This window comes from Dasypus novemcinctus, chromosome 1 (assembly GCF_030445035.2).
Source record: "Dasypus novemcinctus isolate mDasNov1 chromosome 1, mDasNov1.1.hap2, whole genome shotgun sequence".
Taxonomy (NCBI): Eukaryota; Metazoa; Chordata; class Mammalia; order Cingulata; family Dasypodidae; genus Dasypus; species Dasypus novemcinctus.
The window spans coordinates 20,932,305-20,951,523 of NC_080673.1; the positions used below are offsets into that span (position 1 = coordinate 20,932,305).

Consider the following 19,219-nt stretch of genomic DNA (forward strand, 5'->3'; position numbering starts at 1 on the left):
CTGAGGTCAAAGAGAAGAATAAAGAGGATGACTCGGTGGGTAGAATGTTGTTAATTGTGAGTTGCTCAAATAAAATATATTTTGCTTGGGAAGGAGCTTTGGCTTGATGTTTCCCATATTGTACCTGTCCTCTGTTACATTTTTATACGAAAAATTATTCCCTCTGATTACCATTTCTGACTTAAAGGGTTCTTTTTCTTATATGAGATGCTGCTTTAAATCATTAAGTATTCTGAAGAGAAAATTATCACTGTGAAAATGTGATTTCATCTAGGAATAATTTCTTGGAAAACCCACAGGAGAATGTAAAGGTGTATGCTCAAATATATGCCCCTTTTTCATGCACATTAGCATTACATTTTAAAAATTGCTTTTCTGAAGCATACTTTCTGTTAATTCATCTGTAGTTTTCATTTCCACTATTGGGTTTCAAAAAAGAAAAAAGGTGCCCTTAGCTGATAAGTGTCTGAGTTTGCAAAATTGTCTCTCTCAAAGGGCACATTGTTCTGATAATGTAGAAAACATCGGAATATGATATTAAAAAGCACAGCTCCTTGGAACAAGGGTGGCATCTCTTCTTTGTTAACCCCACACGCTCACTTCCCAGCACTTTATCGTTTCTGCTTTCTGCTGTATATGGGTAGTCAGCATAGATTGATGATGCTAACACAACTCTTAGAAGTCATTAAAGCCAGCTGTATTTAATGCGTTTAATTGTTTTAGACGAACCAACTCATCTTTCTTCTTAATCACTTTAGAGGCTGTTCCCTGAGAGCCATTCGGTTAGCTGATATTTTTCTGAGTGGCCAGAACTGAGCTTTAAAGAAACATATTTAGCTGTGGCTTGTGGGGAGTGTAATTTATCAAAGGACTTGATGTTCTTAGTGGATCTGTGGTTGTCCAGGGCTTAGGGTGTGCTTTCCTAAATTATGGTGGAAATAGCTGGAAGTTGTGGCTGACTGGTACCTTAGAAGTATAAGCTCTTAGATTTTATTCTTTCTCAGCTCTTTTTTTTTTTTTTTTGGCCCTCCAGATCTCAGGCTCCCTAAGAGAGTGTGGTAGCCGCTTTGGCTTGTGTTTTGTCAGGTCGTTACATTGGCCATCATGCAGATGGAAGGCTTTATCTCCACTGGCTTGGGGAAATCCAAAATATGCTCTTTTATTTCCTTAGTCCTGGGACCAGCTAAACATCTTCCCTTCCACCCAGCTATCGCCTCTCCCGGGCTTTCCTTGGCCCCTCGGCTTCCTTGGCGCAGGGCTCGGCAGTAGGGACTGGGTGAGATACAGAGGTGTGTAAAGGTCGAGCCACTGCGCCCAATAGATGGTCCAGGTGTGGCTGGTCATTTATTGGGATATACACACAGTAGGCCCTCAGAAAACGTGCAGCTGAATGAGTGAAACAAAAGCCAGTAAGGCAGAGACCAGGCCCTGAAGAGAAATGAAACAGGCTCTTCCTCAGCAGGACTGTTGAGCAGACACAAGCAGAGGTGACTTTGGTACCCCGGTTCTCCCCACCCCCCCTCACCCCAGTCTCTGGCCGCGGGGTGAACAGGTGCCATGAGCAGCATCAGGTAAATGGGGCCCAGGATGAAATTTTCCTGGGATTCTTGTTCATCGTCTGATAAATGATTACTTCTGTCTTATTTTTCTGCCCTTTTGTCCCTAACAGAACTTGTGTTATCATGAATTGAGATTATTTTCCTCCAGGGATTTTCACTGAGTCTGAACTAACTCGTGTTCCCCAGAAAAATTCCTCAGTGTTAGGTCTCCTGATGGGCCCCTCATTATTCCACTTCCCTACTGATAGGCAGTAATAATTCCATGTTGCCTATAGAATTTTCTAAAGAATTCTTTCTCTATTAAACGTTTTATTTTCCAACAATGTTTCTAAATGTTCACTGGACTTCATGATGTCGACTTAAGAGTAAAACAACCTAAAATGATGATTGTTGCCTATATGTCGTTATCAGAGAGAACATAGACGCTTAGTTTGGAATGAAGGGGTGCTAGCTGTAGATCTGGTTTTCCTAACAGCAAAAAGAGAAAGTGTCAAAGAGACAAAGACTCAAGACAAGGCCTCTGTGGAAGGAGAATGTAGGGGAAGACTCTACATTTGCTTGCAAAGAGAAACATTAATATGTTCATGGATATACTGAAGCTTTCCTTAAAAGTTCATGGAGTTTTTGGTTTTCTGATCAGGGCGTGCTTGCACAATAGAAATGGTTTGACTTCTGGTATTATTGGCTTGTTAAATTTAATCAAGGCGTGACACATGACACATGAGAGTATGTTTTATTTAGAGTATACAGAAATTCAGGAAGTAAAATTCATAATCTGAAATTTTCATTTCTCTATCTTCAATTTCACCAAACCTGAAATATGAATTCAATTGATGCTTTTTTGATTTTGCATCCGTTGTTAACCTCAGCCACCTTGGTAAAACAATGGAATGTTAAAAAAAAAAAATGCAACCAGTAAAAGAGAAGTCAGCACCGCCAAAAAAAAAATAAAAAGGTAGCTAAATCATGGATGCCTAAGTATCAAGATAAATAATCCTTAAAGAGCAAATCAAAAATAGAAATTATGGAATCATGCAGATTACAGTAGCGATGTAACAGCCATCTCCAACTGATTTTTTCCCCCTAGAAAGAAAAGAAGGGCTTGCTGAAGCTGCTCTCTGGAGCCTCCACCAAACGGAAGACCCGCGTATCCCCGCCAGCGTCTCCCACCCTGGAGGTGGACCTGGGTGCCAGCGAGGTGCCTCTGCAGGGAGCCGTGGGGCCTGAGCTGGGGGGCAGCCACGGCAGAGCCGGGGCCTGCCCGGGGGACGGGGACGGCCCCGGGGCGGCCTCGGCGGGGGCGGCCGCTCTGCAGGCGCAGGACGCGCTGCACCGCAAGGCGAGCTCCCTGGACTGCGCCGCGCCCGTCGCCCCGCCGCCGCGGCAGCCCTGCTCCTCCCTGGGTCCCGTCCTCAGCGAGTCCAGGCCTGTGGTTTGCGAGAGGTGAGTTCAGCGTTGTTCCGGGAGAAGGCTGGAAGGGAGCGGCTAGCTTTATCCTCGACTCACTGGCTACTGTTTAAGAACCCTCAATTTTTTTTAGCTGAATTTGTAGGAGCAGTCACTCACTGGCCTTTTTTTTCCCAAGCTGCTTGCTGCAACACACGGTATTGTCTACTTCTTAATTCTCCCATGTTTCTTGCTCAGACCCCCAGTTTCCTTTTCCTTTATTTTCTTCAGAGAGTGGCTCCAGAATTATATCCCAAGTACAGTAGTAGTCAGTTACTGGAAACTTGTTCACATCTACTTTCTTTCTTGCTTTTTTTTTGTTTTATGGAGGTACAGGGGATTGAACCTGGGACCCCCCCCCCACCTGCAAAGCAGGTGCTCAACCAGTGAGCTACACCTGCTGTCCCCTTCCTTCTGTTCCATCACAGCAGCCGTTCCCTTCTTTTATCCTTTGCTTCTTTAAAGGTTTACATCAAAGCCTGCTAGTTGTGAAGCAACTGGAGAATTATGTAGACTAAGAGAATTCTCCTTTCACTCTTCCTTAGGCAGAAGAGTGTGGCTAAGTTCCCAGACCCCTGAACCTCTCCTCCTGACCCGGTGATGTGCTTTAGTTCCCCTCAGAACAGTGAGCCCTGTTTCAGTGATGCGGGCTTCGAATAACGATTAGAGATGGCAGCAGTTCTCTCTTTATAGTCACTGGTGTTCCAGAAGTACGTTAGCAAAGAAAATATATTTAATAAGACAGATACCTTCTAGGGTTATATAAATTAAAAATGAAATGCTGTTCATTGCCGCCCCCCCAAATCATGACGTACACCAGAAATAGTGGACTATTTCCACATAATACATACATTTATAAACATGTGTTTTAAGTGTCATCTGTTTTATTGTTTCTGCGGGCTTCATGCCCTTTACAGCAGTATTTCATAAATAAAGCAGATTCCTAATTTGCAAGGGCATTGCCTTTTTGGTGGCATTTCCTGTGTTGCTGATTTGAAATCTTATCTGTTGTACTGTTAGTAACACTTTGGGATCTTGTTCTCAATCCACTTGATCTTTTATCCTGAGAGTCATCCTCTTTTCCTGCGTTATTCCTCTGCTTTCCAGCGATAGCCCCTTCTATCCCTGGAGTTAGTTCCAGTTCCTTTCTTACTTCCTTTGGATCCCACGGGCTTTCTCCCCGCCTCACCGCCACCCCTGGCCCCCTCAGGCATTGATCCGCAGTTTCCCCTTCACACCCCTGGGCATGCTCTCCTCCTTTCCCTGTGCCTTGTGTCATTTGTGTGGCTCTCTTTAGTGGTGGTCCACTTTGCCCATGCTCTCCCTAGGCACTGCTGCCTCCCCCGTTATGCATTCCTTTTCAGTTGCCAGATGTCCTCAATCTCTGTGGCCTCTGCATTCCAGCCCCTTCCTCTTAGGGGAGCTCATTTCCAGCAGCAGCCTCCTGCTGTTCAGTGCATCTGAAAAGGAAAATTCGAACACAGACAGGTGATGGCTTTTCAGGGAGTTTGGGCTGCACATCAGATAGGGAACACGGAGAATATGATGATGGCACAGATGGGCAAAGGCACTTTGGAGTTCTCTGGCAGGTTTTTTATATATCCATTTCAATTTTTACAAGTGGGAAAGGGGTCTTTGGAGAAAATTTCAGCCCAAGTTTACATTTTTACAATCCATATGTTCAGTGGAATATTAAATATAATAGCAAGCCTGGCCATCTTTTCAGAAACCCTTTTGCCATCATACAATAATGATAGTTTGGATTCTTGAACTTGGATTCTTACTTCTGACTGACTCTAAAAACAACAGGGAATATGTGATATGTGCAGAAACAAATAGTAAAGGAAAGTGTTCTATTATCCATGAGGAAATGAAGTTTTTTGGTTAGCACAAAAAATTTTGTAGGGGTTACCTGATTAGATATTTCAAAAATGCAACACAATAAAAACTACTTAGTGCTAAAAAGGACTGATTCACTTTTACATCAGTATGATTGAGAAGTATCTGAGGATCTTATGGTCCCTTGATTCACAATATAAACATCAACAATTCATGCCCTGGCAAAGTACTGAAGCCTGGGATCCTTTTGCCAAATTTTTATGGTAGAATTCCATAGAAATACTTTTTCTGTGTGTAATATTGGGCTGGTATGAGATAGGATTCATGAACAGATTATAGTGAGAACAAGCATAAAATTTCCTCTCAAACCGTGACCCTGTCCCATAAATCTGAAGAAAAGAATGTGACTGGAGCAGTCAGTGCTGTGAATGGAAGGAAGCATCCATGGGATATAAAGACTTAAGCAATCTCATAATAAGGAAGGATGAACCTCGAAGTGTGTTGACAGGTCTTGGTGTCAGCTGAGAGAATTCTCTGAGGAACAAAAGGATTCTCTCATGTTTGCTAGAGAGACTGAAGAAAACAAGAAACAGCACTATATCCTGGAGGCAGCAAATGTATAATTGATGACAGCAGAAATAATAAAACAAATATTTTAGGCTCTGTTTTAGAGAGGTTGAGAAAAAATAATTTGGAAATTGCAAAGGGAAAGGGGAAATAACATATTTCAAAAAGGATGACAAATAAAGCATGTGTGACAGGCTTGTTTTTTTTTTCTTCCCTTGAAAAAACATACCGATGAAGGGCTTAGGGAGGCACAGTCAGGCATCTCTCAATCAGTGAGTATTTTTAAATTTAGGAATTAAACTGATAACCACATACCTATGAGGCCATCTTCTAAATGGGAGGGGACATGATGATCTTTGATCAGGGATTAAGCTAGAACACTTAGAAACACAAATTAGATAGAGACAGGTTTACAGAAAGGCAGTCATGCTTTACCAGCATGATTAATTTCTTTGAGTCAGTGACAATGAACCCACTGGGCAAAGCAATGGACATAATTTACTTGGACTTCAAGCAGACTACAAAGCAGGCCAGTATGGTTTTGCAGTGAAATACTTAATTGGATATTAGATTGCTGTGGCAAGTGGCAGAAAGCAGTAAATGGTTACCCATCCAGACTGAGCTGATGGGCAGACCGCCTCCCACAGCCACAAGGGGTGTAATCTGGGCTATAACCAGGGACATTAGAAATGAAAGCGTATGACTTACAGGGAAACACCAGGTCTGAAAGGTGAAGAAAACAGAGAATGTGAACTAAGAAAAGATTGCCACTGCCTGTTCAGATGGAAGCCAGAAAAGCATATTTGTACCTGGGAAGGTTGACAATGGATGCCAGCACGGCTTCTTCATGTAACAAGAACCTTTGGTTCTCAAATTCCACCTTGGTAACTATCACCAAGAAGTCAGTTAAGTCCACACAGCCATGAAGAGGCAGAGACCATTTAGGGTTGAGTCTACAAAAGTTGTGTTTGTTCGAAGGGACCAGGAGGTGCTTTCATCATCTGAGACGCTTCTTAAGGCATTAGCACATGTACCATGCTAAGTACTAGAAGGCAGGTAAAGTGAATGTGCCATCATCTCGCCCCTCAAGCAGCTTATGAGCTGAGAGAATAAACAGGACAGGGACACAGATGATGATAATATAGCATAGACTGTGTTAAGTGCCATAGGAAATATAGAGAAGGGCCTCCGGGACTTAGTCCAGCCTGAAATTACTTCCAGCCGTGGAACTTGAGGAAGATTTCACAGCGGATCGTTGGAGCCAGGATTGGAGAGATTGATAGAGTGTGGATGGGCAGAGATGTCATGAAAGGAATTCCGACTGGAAGGAATGAGGCAGAGCTATGGAGTGGAGGAAGTAAAGGCTATGTGTCGGGGTCATTTTTGGGTTAGAGCTAATAGTCTATCTAGCTCTAAAGGGAGATTGAGGACAGATCACTGAGGTCTCTGAGTTCGAGGCTGAGGATTAATTTTCCTCAGGCACTGAGACGCCATTAACGATTTCTGAGCCATAGATAGCTAGAAATAGAGTTGCCATGTAAGACTATTAATATGTCAGTTCTGTTTAGAATGGATTAGGATCAGAAAGAGATTTGAAGCAGGGCAGACAGGAAGTTTATTTGACCACGTGGACGATAACGAGGTTGTCAGCCAGGAACAGTGAAGAACAGTGGTTGGTGCACGGATTTTGAGGTAGAAAGGGCACATCCCACGGAGGAGGCCATGAGAGAGTGATCTTTGACTTTCTTGGCTCAGATCTTCCCCAAAGCCCTAGCCTTATAAAGACAGGCATATTCAGAGTGAGCAGAGGTGGAGCGGCAGATGTCAGGGCCTTTGCAGCTGTGCCTTACATCTGTTTGCTGGTCTGGAAACATTCTACTTGGCAAAGTCAGTACCAGAGATAGCTAGCAGTTGTGCCCAGTATTTGCTCTTGTGAGTCTGTACTAAAAATCTGTCTATAAACCACCTCACATGGCTCAAGGCCAGGACCTGATCTGGAAGATTTCTAAGTAGAGGCTGTAGCTGCTGCACCTGGTACTCTTCAATACAAGCAAGACTGTGTCACAGTTTCCATTATGCACGTGGTTTCTCATTCCACCCCCTAGAGGTTTATAACTTAGCATTGAAAATTTGCTCCCAGTAGGGACTTGGCAGGAAGATTATGTTCTCAGCCCGGCAGCAGTTCTTGTTCAAAAAAATCTGATAAAATTGGTTTAGTATACTTTACAAAATGCAAATATTAATCTAATTCACTTCAAGTTTTTCAGGAGCTATTTTTGTTCCATTTCACCTTTAAGATAGCTCGCAGAGAACCAGTGGGGAATATATTTCATGAAAGATCTACTCTGAATATAATTCGAGTCACTTGTACGCTTTTTCCAAGAAATGGAAAGGTTTGCTCAAATTTTAACTTTCCCCCAAAGGCAACTTTATCCTTGCCTTTTACGTGGATTTTTAGCACTTTGGCATGAGAAGTGTCTCAAGAAATCTTCCTTCAGATAATCCATGATGGAATTAATTGTTCTGCCCTAGCTGTCTCATTTTAAGCTTTGTCAAGGCTCATTTTCAGGAGAGTCTTTAGGTTCTAGCTTGAATACGGGACCTGGGCAGACGTGGCCAGCCCCTGACCAGCCCCATTCCTCACTACCTTGACGTGCCGGACTCCCCTGCCTGCTCTTGCCTACGCCATCCAGTCATGATGGGGGCTGACATTTGGGGGTGTGAACCATGGAGCAGATAACATACCAAGAGCATCAGACTTACAACCCCAGCCAAGGCTCACCACAACCCTGTTCTACAGATAAGGGACCCGAGATGAGAGAGGTGCGATCCTTGGTCCACAGTTAAGCTACAGTTTGAACCCTGGTCCTCTTAATCTCCACGCTTACCCTTCTCCCTGGTCTGTGATGACTTACCCACACCCTTGCCAAATTCATTCCTTCCTTTTCAGTAAAGGTGGTATGCTGTGTCTTACATAAATTTTAATTAGAGTATACTTGTGAAGGCGTATGGGATATCTATTGGGATTACATTGAATCTGTAAATCACTTTGGGTAGAACTGACATCTCAAGAAAAATAGACTTCAAATTCATGAACTCAGAATGTCTTTCCCTTTATTTAAATCTTTGAGTTCTTTCAGCAATTTTTTTTTCATTTTTTAAAAAATGTGTTGAAGTATATCAATCATACATAAACATACATAGTAAGTGTATAGTGATAGTTGTGAACTTATAAAACAAACATACATAACATCATACAGGGTTCTAATACCTCTACTTACCTCCAATACCTTGCATTGTTGTGAAACATTTTTTACTAATGATTGAAGAGCAACCTCAAAATATTACTCCTAACCAAAGTATCTTAAATTTGGTGTATTCTTCCCCCAACCCACCCTATTATTATTATTTTTATATCATTTATACATGAACATACTTAAACAATAAATGTATATTAAAAGTTGTGAACTCACAAAGCAAACATGCATAATATCATACAGGGGTCCCAAATATCAACCCACTGCCAACACCTTGCATTGTTGTGAGACATTTGTTACAAATTATGAAAAAATATCATTAAAATCTTACTAATAGGGAAGCAGCTGTGGCTCAATCAATTGGGCTCCTGTCTAACATATGGGAGGCCCTGGATTCGCATCCCTTGGCCTCCTTGTGAAGGGAAGCTGACCCGCGCCCGCAGAGAGCTGACAACCCGTGCCCATGGAGAGCTGGTACAGCAAGATGACTCAACAAAGGGAGACAAGCAGACAGAAGAATACACAACGAATGGACACAGAGAGCAGACAGCAAGCAAGCTGCAAGGAGAGGAAAATAAATAAATAAATAAATCTTTTTTTTTAATCTTACTAATAGCTGTAGTCCATATCTTCCATTTGGTGTATTGTTCCCCCATCTCACCCTATTATTATTTACTTAAATATATTTTTATTAAAGAAGTTGTGAACTTACAAAACCGTCATGCACATGTGCAGAATTCCCATACAACACACCACACCATGGTGGAACATTTGTTATGGATTATGAGAAAATATCATCAAACTGTTACCACTAACCATGGTCCATAGTGTACATTTGGCACACTTTTTTTCCATACTCCCCCATTATTAACACAATACATCTTTGGCATAGATGCATTAATATTACAATATTACAGTCCATAGACTGCTCCAGTTGTAGTTTTCCCATGCTTCACCACATTCCCACCACTCTGCAATAGTAATGTACATCTGCTCTAGCTCACAAGGGACACTCTTGCATCTACATCATCATCCACAATTCTCATCTACCTCTTGGTTTACTGTGTTATTGAATCCCTAGATTATTCTCTAGCTCTTTTTCAATTGCCATTTACATCCCTAGACTACCCTTTCGAGCCACATTCCATTTATAATTCAGCTGTTACTCACTATAATGTGTTACCATCAACTCTACATTTCCACAATTTTACAGTGAAGTTAATTAAAACTTCTACATACATTAAGCATTCGTAGCCCATCTCAGTCCTTCTCTTATCTCCTTTAAGAATCCACCACCTACCACCAGGACATGAAGATGTTTGCCTACAGTTTCTTCTAGAAGCTTTTATATTTAGGTTTTTTTTTTTATCCATTTTGAGTTATTTTTTGTATAAGATGTGAGATAGGGGTCCTCTTTCTTTTGGCTGTAGATTTCCAGTTCTCCCAGCACCATTTGTTGAATGGATTGTTCTGCCTGACCTGGGTGGGTTTGACTGACTTGTCAAAAATCACTTGACTGAGAAGTGGATGTGGCTTAATCAGTTGGGCTCCCGTCTACCATATGGGAGGCCATGGGTTCGCATCCCGGGGCCTCCTTGTGAAGGCAAGCTTGCCTGCAAGCTGCGGAGAGCCACTAGCCCGCAAGCACCACAGAGTGCTGCCTGGCCCACGAGCGCCACAGAGAGCCGACTCAGCAAGGTGACACAACGAAAAGGAATACAAGCAAAAATGCAGAAGAATATGCAGCGAATGGGCACAGAGCACAGAGAGCAAGCAAGCCGCAAGGTGGGGGATAAATAAAAAATAAAATACAGACACAGAAGAATGCACTGCAAATGGACACAGAAAGCAGATAGCAAGCAAAAAGCGGGGGGTGATTAAAAAAAAAAAAAAAAACCACTTGACCATGGTTATGAGGGACTGTTTCTGAGCCATCAGTTCAGTTCCATTGACCTATGTGTCTGTCTTTATGGAAGTACCGTGCTGATTTTATCCTCCAACTTCACTTTTCCTTTTTAAGATATTTCTGGCTATTTGGAACCCCATACCCTTCCAAATAAGTTTGATAATCATGTTTTCCATTTATTTTTTAAATACTGGTGGAATTTTTATTGGGATTACATTGAACCTGTATATCAATTTGGGTAGAATTAACATCTTAATGACACATTTAGTCTTCTAGTCTGTGAGCATGAAATATGCTTCCAATTATTTAGGTCTTTTTTTAATTTAACAGTGCATTGTAATTTTCTGAATACAAGTGCTTTACATCATTGGTTAAGTTTATTCCTAAATATTTGTTTCTTTGAGTTGCTAGTGTAAATGGAATTTTTTTTTACTTCTTCCCTCAGATTGCACATTACTAGTGTCTTTTAAAGTTTTTTTTCTTTTTTAGTTACTAAATATGTAGAATATCTTTCCAGCTTTTCACTTTCAATCTGCTGGTATCCTTGGGTTTAGGGTGAGTCTCCTGCAGACAGCATATAGGTAACTCATGTTTTCTTAGACATTCTGCCAGTCAGTGTCCTTTGATTGGGGAGTTTAATCCATTAACATGCAATGTTATTACTGTAAAGGCAGTTCTTATCTCACCCATTTTGACCTTTTGGTTTTAACAGTCATACTTTATTTTCACCACTCTTTTGAGACTTTTAGTTACTTACTGATATAATCTTCTTTTCTAGACTCTCTCCCAAGCCTCTCTCCTGTCTTTTCTTTTCAGATTGTAGCACACCCTTTAGTATTTCCTGCAAAGCCCATCTTTTTTTTTGCAAACTCTCTCAGTTTCTGTTTATCTGTGAATATTCTAATCTCACCCTCATTTTTTAAAGACAGTCTTGCCAGATATAAGATTCTTGGCTGGAACAGTTTTTCTTGCAGTATCTTAAATATATCCTACCACTGTCTTTTTGCCGCCATGGTTTCTGATGAGAAATCGGCACTTAATCTTAATGGGTATCCCTTATATGCATTGCTTTTCTCTTGCTGCTCTCAGAATTCTCACTTTGTCTTTGACAGTTGATATTCTGATTAGCATGTGTCTAGGAGTTGGTCTATTTGGATTTCTTTGCATAGGAGTGTGTTGTTCTTCTTGGACATAGATATCTATGTCCTTCAGTAGAGTTGGGAAATTTTCTACCATTATTTCTTCATATATTCCTTCTTCCCCTTTTCCCTTCTCTTCTCCTTCTCGGACACCCATGACACATGTTTACATGTCTTTTGCTGTCATCCAGTTCCCTGAGAACTTGTTCAATTTTTTCCATTCTTTTCTTCATCTTTTCTTTTGTATGTTCACTTTCAGAGGTTATTTCTTCAAGCTCACCAATCCTTACTTCTGCCTCCTCAAGTCTGCTGTTATATGATTCCATTGTATTTTTTATTTTATTTATTGCACCTTTCATTACCATAAGATCTGCTATTTTTATGTATGCTTTCAAATTCTGTTTTGTACTCATCTAATATCCAATGTCTTCTTTTTTTTTTAAAGATTCATTTATTTACTCCCCTCCCCCCTCCATTGTCTGCTCTCTTTGTCCATTCACTGTGCGTTCTTCTGTGTCTGCTTGTCTACTCTTTAAGTGGCACCGGGAACCAATCCTGGGACCTTCCAGAGTGGGAGAGAGGTGCTCAATCTCTTGCACCACCTCACCTCCCTGGTCTGCTGCATCTCTTGTTGTCTCTCCTCTGTATCTCTTTTTGTTGCATCATCTTGCTGCACCAGCTCTCCACAAGGGCCAGCACTCTGCTCAAGCCAGTTGGCTGCATGGGCTAGCTTGCCTTTATCAGGAGGCCCCGGGAATTGAACCCTGGTCCTTCCATATGGTAGATGGGAGCCCAATCACTTAAGCCACATCTGCTTCCTGCAATATCTTCTTAATATCCTTAATCTCTTTCACCATCTCATTGAATTTATTAATGAGATTTGTTTGAGCATCTGTGATTAGTTGTCTCGACTCCTTTATGTCATCTGGAAGCTTGCTCCTTTAACTCGGCCATATCATCCTGTTTCTTCTTGTACATTTTAATTTTTCATTGGTCTCTTCACATCTGGCTTGCTAGATGTATTTATTCTGGGTGTAGTTTCTCTTTAGGGCTTTCCTGTCCTTTCTCACTTGCTGGTTGTGTAGTAGGAGCTGTGGATGTAGCTGGTCCTATAAGCTGTGGAAGCTCAAGCTACCCGTATTGCCCAAGGGGCCGATGAAGCTTCTCCCACCTTTCTCCTTTGCCAGGGGTGTAGACAGAGCCACAGCCAAGTATAATAATCCAAGTTGCACAGGCCAAGATGGTCTGTCGCTGCCTGGAGAGGCTGATGAAGCTTCATGCCCCTTCCTTCCCTGCCAGAGAGGGCATGGAGCTGCAGGTATGGGCAGCAGTCTATACCACTCAGGTCCAAAATGACCACAGTCGCCCTTGTAGACTGCCAACTATTCAGTCTGTGCCAGCAGGATGTACCTGCAGTTACCCAGAGAGGCTGGTGCAGGTCCCTCCCGCTTCCTCCCTGCCAGAGGTGGGGCTGGGGTTTGGGCTAGAGCTGCAATCCAATCTGGATGCAAAAAAACTTGTCCTCTCCTTCACTGTGAGTTATAATCAGCCCCGCTTCCCCTCATGCCGGGAACGAAGTTAAAATGGCAGCTACCGGCCTCTTTCTGACCTGGACAGGTTCAAACTTCAGCTGTTCTTAGGATAATACTTTAGCTAGCTGAATTTAACTAATCAGTAGCTAAGGTTGGTGCCCCACCAACTCTTCCTCCCCCATTTTTGGGAAGTGGAGCTTTTAATTCCAGCCACTAAATGGTTCTTGAGGCAGCTCGTGCCTCCAGTGGAGGATGGGCACCAGCCTCCAGGGCATGGAGCGCTCTACTTATGACTCTTCTCTGCAGATGCGCAGCCTCCTCCTCCCATACTTTCAGGGATGTTTCAGGATGCTTTTCTGGTCTCCTGGAGCCCCCAAACAGGTGCGTTAGAGAGCCCTGGGTGAGTACTAACTGCCTTGTAGTGGGAGCTGACTCTAAGAGCTCCTTACTCTGCCACCATCTTGCTGGTTGTCCTCAGCAATGTTTTGTAGTTTTCCATGAACAAGTTCTTTACTTGCTTGGTTAAATTCATTGCTGGGTATTTCATTCCTTTTTTTTTTTTTAAGATTTTATTTATTTATTTATTTATTTCTCTCTCCTTCCCCCCCACCCCGTTTGTCTGTTCTCTGTGTCTATTTGCTGCGTTGTCGTCTTTGTCCACTTCTGCTGTCAGCGGCACGGGACTCTGTTTCTTTTTGTTGTGTCATCTTGTTGTGTCAGCTCTCCATGTGTGTGGCGCCATTCCTGGTCAGGCTGCACTTTCTTTCGCGCTGGGCGGCTCTCCTTACGGGCGCGCTCCTTGCGCGTGGGGCTCCCCTGTGCAGGGGACACCCCTGCGTGGCAGGGCACTCCTTGTGCGCACCAGCACTGCAGCATGGGCCAGCTCCACACAGGTCAAGGAGGCCCAGGGTTTGAACCGCGGACCTCCCATGTGGAAGGTGGACACCCTAACCACTGGGACAAGCCCGCCGCCCCATTTCATTCTTTTAGTTGCTCTGCCACAGGTTTGTGCAGCACAGACATCATAGAAGGTTAGAGCTCTCAATGACCAGAAGGTCTATGTCGACCTGGAGGCCAGGCTTCTCCCACAGTGCCGTGCCTCCCCCCATTCCATGCTTGAGTGAACCACAGGCCCTAAGGTCTCTAAATAATCGTGTTTGCATTCGCTGAACCTTTCTTGGAAATGATAAACCAGCTTCTGTGTTTGCTTTTGCTTCATATCTTGGAGGGTAGTTTGGTCTCTGTGCACAAAGAAGTGCAAGCATTGTTTGGGCAGCCCCTTGGCCCTTAATAGAGATGCTTTTTTCATAGAATGGCATCTGGGACTCTTGCTACAGTCCTTATTAATATGAGTTGATTCTAATTTTTATGAAATGGAGATTGGCAAAACTAGCAATCTTCTGAAATGACTGGGCTCTAATGAGTTTCAGGGGTATTAGAGCAGTTTATAGAATTTGTCCTGGCTATCATTATTTTTAAGATTTAGAAATATTCTTCACCTGCAGTCAGTTTTGGTCCTGTGAGGCTATAAATTCATTTTCATACTTAGAGAACCAAATGAAAGTAGAAACTCAAAATCACATTTATAACTAAATACCCAGAGAAAGGTGTATAACTGCATTCATTAGTTACATACTACCATGGAGCAAATTAGCCCCAAAACTTAGTGACTTAAAACAAGGATAAACATCTATTATCTCACAGTTTCGGTGGGTCAGCCATTTGGGAGTGGTTTATCTGGGTGCTTCTGGCTTGGAGTAGTTCCTGAGGTTGCAGCCTTTGTGCTGGCCTTGAGCAGCAGTTGCCTGAAGGCTCAGCTGGAGCTGGAGGATCCACTTCCACGCAGCTCACTCGCTTCACTGTTGGCACATTCATCCTGGCTTTTGGAAAGAGGCGTTAGTTCTTCACCGTGTGGTCCTCTCCACAGAGAAGCTTGAGTGTCCTCACAGCATGGCAGCTGCTTTCCCCCAGAGTGGCTGGTTTCAGAAAAAGTAAAGTGGAAGCCACAATCTCCTTTATGGCCTTACTTCAGAAATCACACACTGTCATGTTTACATTTTACTGGTTGCATAGCCATCCTATGCATTGTGGGACTCCATGGGACTTTGAATACCAGATGGCAAGACTTGGAGGACGGCTAACATACACCACCTTTTCCCCCCGTACCCTTTTCCTCCTTTTATTTGGGAAAAGCAAGGGAGGATTACATGATAGTAGTAACACTGGAAAAATAGAAAAGGATAAAAGGATATGGAGCACAAAACAAGTCATCTGCATAGGGGTCTCTTGAGGAACAGAGAAGCAGGGAAATAGGTAATGTGAAACCAGCATAGTTTCTGGGGTTTTAATGTGATAATACTGATACCTGAGTTGAGAACTAATGGAGAAACAGATGAGGATATCAGATTAACGGATATCAGAGAATCAGCCTGGTTACTCGTGGCACTGAGTTAAATTTGTATGCACAGTCCTCCCCTCCACCTTCCGTGAAAGAATTTGCGTGTGTAGGAGAGAGAAACTCCCTCAGAGCTGCAGCCTCATCCATGTGAAGCCCCGATGTAAGGGACACAGAGGTGGGCTTCCAGATCCCCCTCCAGGAGCAGGCAGGCGCCACCCTGGCCGCGACTCCATGCCCACCACGCGGACCAAGGCAGGATAGAAGGCACGTGGCCTGGAGGAGGGCAGCCCGCAGAGCTGAGCCTGCCTGCCAGCTGCCTCTCCCAATCTCACCCATCAGGGAAGTTCTCTCCTCTCCTCCTGGAGGAGGGGACGGAGACTGTTTGCCTCCTGGGAAATGGAGCAAAACTTTCCTCCTGTGTATGGCAAGGTATAGACCCTGGGAAAGGGACAAGAATGGTTCTCCATGGAAAGGTCCCTAGTAAACCGGGCCGGCTCATCAGCAGGGGAGAGAGTGCAGGGCTGAACTCTGTCTGGGCCACTGCTCGGTCTCCATCCAGTTCATGGTGACTGTTTTGAGTTGTCTCACAAACATAAACCGTGTGTGCTGCTTCCTTCCCCGTTTATGAATAAGGCTGTGCACACTAACACGTTGTCCCTACTTTGAAGAGCCTTCGCTAAAATGTTTCTCTCTTGCAGGCACAGGGTGGTGGTTTCCTATCCTCCTCAGAGTGAGGCAGAACTGGAACTTAAGGAAGGAGACATTGTATTCGTTCACAAAAAGCGAGAAGATGGCTGGTTCAAAGGCACGTTACAGCGTAATGGGAAAACTGGCCTTTTCCCAGGAAGCTTTGTGGAAAACATCTGAGGAGACGAACACTGAGAAGGCTTAAAAACACATCACACAAGAAAAGAGCACAAATCAATTTAGTGGGAAGAGCACATCTGTAGACTTCTAGGTGGCCAGGAGATGAGCGGAGGCGGAGCGTGAGCCCGTTGCGCCTGCTCAGCTCGACCAGTGAACAGTGGAGAAGGTGTGTTTGTGTGGGTTTTATCGCTTTGTATTCTGTGTAAGGTGTGCCTTGTACTGTCTGATTTACTATACCCAGAAACATTTTTTTTTTAAAAAGATATATAACTAAAATGGACAATTGTTTACAAGGCTTAACTAATTTATTTGCTTTTTTAAACTTGAACTTTTCTTGTAACAGAAATTCTTTGGATTATGATTTTTTAAAAGTATTAATTTATGAAATGATAGCTAAGGAGAAGCTGGATTCTCTCCAGTTGAGAGCAAGAGATTCTTTCTGACACGAATGCACCTCCCATGCCCCCACCCCAGTGTGACATTTTGCTTCTTTCAGACAGAAATGCCAGTTCTCTGATTTGGTTTTCCTCTTTAAATAATAAGCATATCCTAAGAAAGGTAATATTGTGGGAAATCCAAAACATACAACTGAATCGGTACCAATAAAGGGCCTGCAGTGGGACGACAGAATCTCGAGCGAGGAGAGGTGAGCAATTCCCTGGGTTTCTGGTTTGCTCAAGAATCACCCTGTATGTAAGACCTAGTCCTCAACTTAATTTTGTGCATTTCTGATTTTCATAGAATGAAATCAGTAAAGTGGTAAAGAAGACTAACTAAAGCACATCCCTTGGACAAAAATATTCCAAAATACATTTAGTTTCCTAACAGCTCGATTCATTGGTTGGAAATTAGGGAAAATTGAAGTTGCACTCACTATCTGAAAATGGCTGTGAAGTGTAGTTTCCCATTTTACCCCCCAAGTGATCTGCATGCCCAGGACATAGTCAAGCATTTGTGAGACAGTGGTGGTAAGTGATGCCCTCGTGGTAAAGTCAGAGGCTGTAGGAAACACTGTGAAGAAGTTGACCTTCACCCCTTGTGATTCTTTTCCCACCATCTTGCATGTGTTAACTGGATTCGCATGGTGTGTCTACTTCATTGCAATTTCCTGTCAAGGTTAGTTTGCACCTGAGAGGTGACCAGTGCAGAAGGTGTAAAATAAACCTCTTCTCTGCCCCCAACCCACTCCTGACCGACGTCTCCGAGTGCGCTCGCTCCCTCTCCAGGGGGAGGCAGCCGTTAGCCAGTACACGGGCCATTGGTGAAAATGCCCTTTTCTGTCCTCCTGGCCGACAGTTTAAAGGATGAGTTTATCAGGAGACAGCTTCAGTGACTGAGCCTTTTGGCGCAGCTCTAGGGCTTGGCGTGAGCTCACGCCTCACGACTGCGCAGGGTCCAGCCGAGCCTGCCTTTTTAGATCCGTACTTGATGTCACTGGCCCCTGCTGCTGCTCTCCCCGCAGGGCCGCGCCGTGAGTCTGGGTCGTGCTGGAGACAGAAGGAAGGAAGACAGCCTGTCAGGAATACATGTGCTGCCACTGTTTTCTCATGAAATAACAAACAAATAAGACATCATTTTTTACAACTGGGAAATACAACTGGGAAATAGAAATATAAACTGAAGAGTCTTCTTACAGTAGCAAGAGGTTTAAACGATGTATGTTGTTAAAAAAAAAAGTATGTTGTTGAAGATGAAATCATTCCTAAATTAACTTTTTTTTTTTTTACGAGACACTGTACATTATATTCCTGTGTGTTGAATTTTTAAAATACTTTACTTGGATATTCATGTAATATATAAAGATTTGGTGAAATGAACTTTAGTTAGAAAAAAAGCTGGCATATCAGCTTTCATCTGTGTAAGTTGACACCAATGTGTCATGATAGTCTTTATTTTGGGAAATTAGTGTATTTTATAAAAATTTTAAAAAGTAAAAAGACTACTACAGGTTAAGATAATTTTTTTACCTGTCTTTTCTCCATATTTTAAGCTATGTGATTGAAGTACCTCTGTTAATAGTTTCCTGGTGTAAAGTTGGTTAAAATTCCATCTGTTTATAGATCATTAGGTAATATAATGTATGGGTTTTCTATTGGTTTGGGAAGAGAGTAGATGAAGATTTTGTAACAAGGGCTTGTTACACAGTGATATGGTAATGACAAAATTGCAATTTATCTTGCTTTTTCATGTTAATAATTTAAAGACTGGATAAAAGGTTTGAGATTAAAATTTGATGTTCAGCCTTTTTTTGTCTCTTGTGTCAATCTTTAAAACTGTGCCTTTTTTTTTTTTTTGCAAAAACCTGGGACACATTTGATTTAATATTGACTTCATTATAGTATTCATTTCTGGAAGGAGTTTCTTTGCATATAACTTAAACAGAGGATGTCTACAAGAATCAATTAGGTATTAGGATACATTTTACCCTTATAACTAACAAAGCTTATTTGCCTAGTTCCCCAAGAAGCTTAACATTTTCTTAGAAGAGTTTATGGAGTCTTACTAGTTACTGTATAACAGGTTTGCTCCCCTTTCCCCTTCAGGTTTAATGAAATAGCCTGGTGACTGTAAGAAGTTACATCTCAGCCAGAGTGGAACAGCCACATCTAGAATGAGCCATGGGATAGCTCACAGGTCTCAGCACGGCTTTTAGAACATAATCTTTCGGCTCACCATGATATGTTTCCATGAAATGCCATCAGGTCATAA

General features: G+C 42.7%; 1 protein-coding gene across 1 annotated transcript in view; it reads left to right on the forward strand.

The window, feature by feature from the left end:
- Positions 1-18,755, forward strand: part of SH3RF1 (SH3 domain containing ring finger 1) — a 177,420-nt gene extending 158,665 nt beyond the window's left edge. The window contains exons 11-12 of the mRNA XM_004475390.5: positions 2,647-3,002; positions 16,342-18,755. Of these exons, the coding sequence (XP_004475447.1) occupies positions 2,647-3,002; positions 16,342-16,510 (525 nt within the window). The 3' untranslated portion in view covers positions 16,511-18,755. The remainder of the gene's footprint in view (positions 1-2,646; positions 3,003-16,341) is intronic.
- Positions 18,756-19,219: the final 464 nt, after the last annotated feature.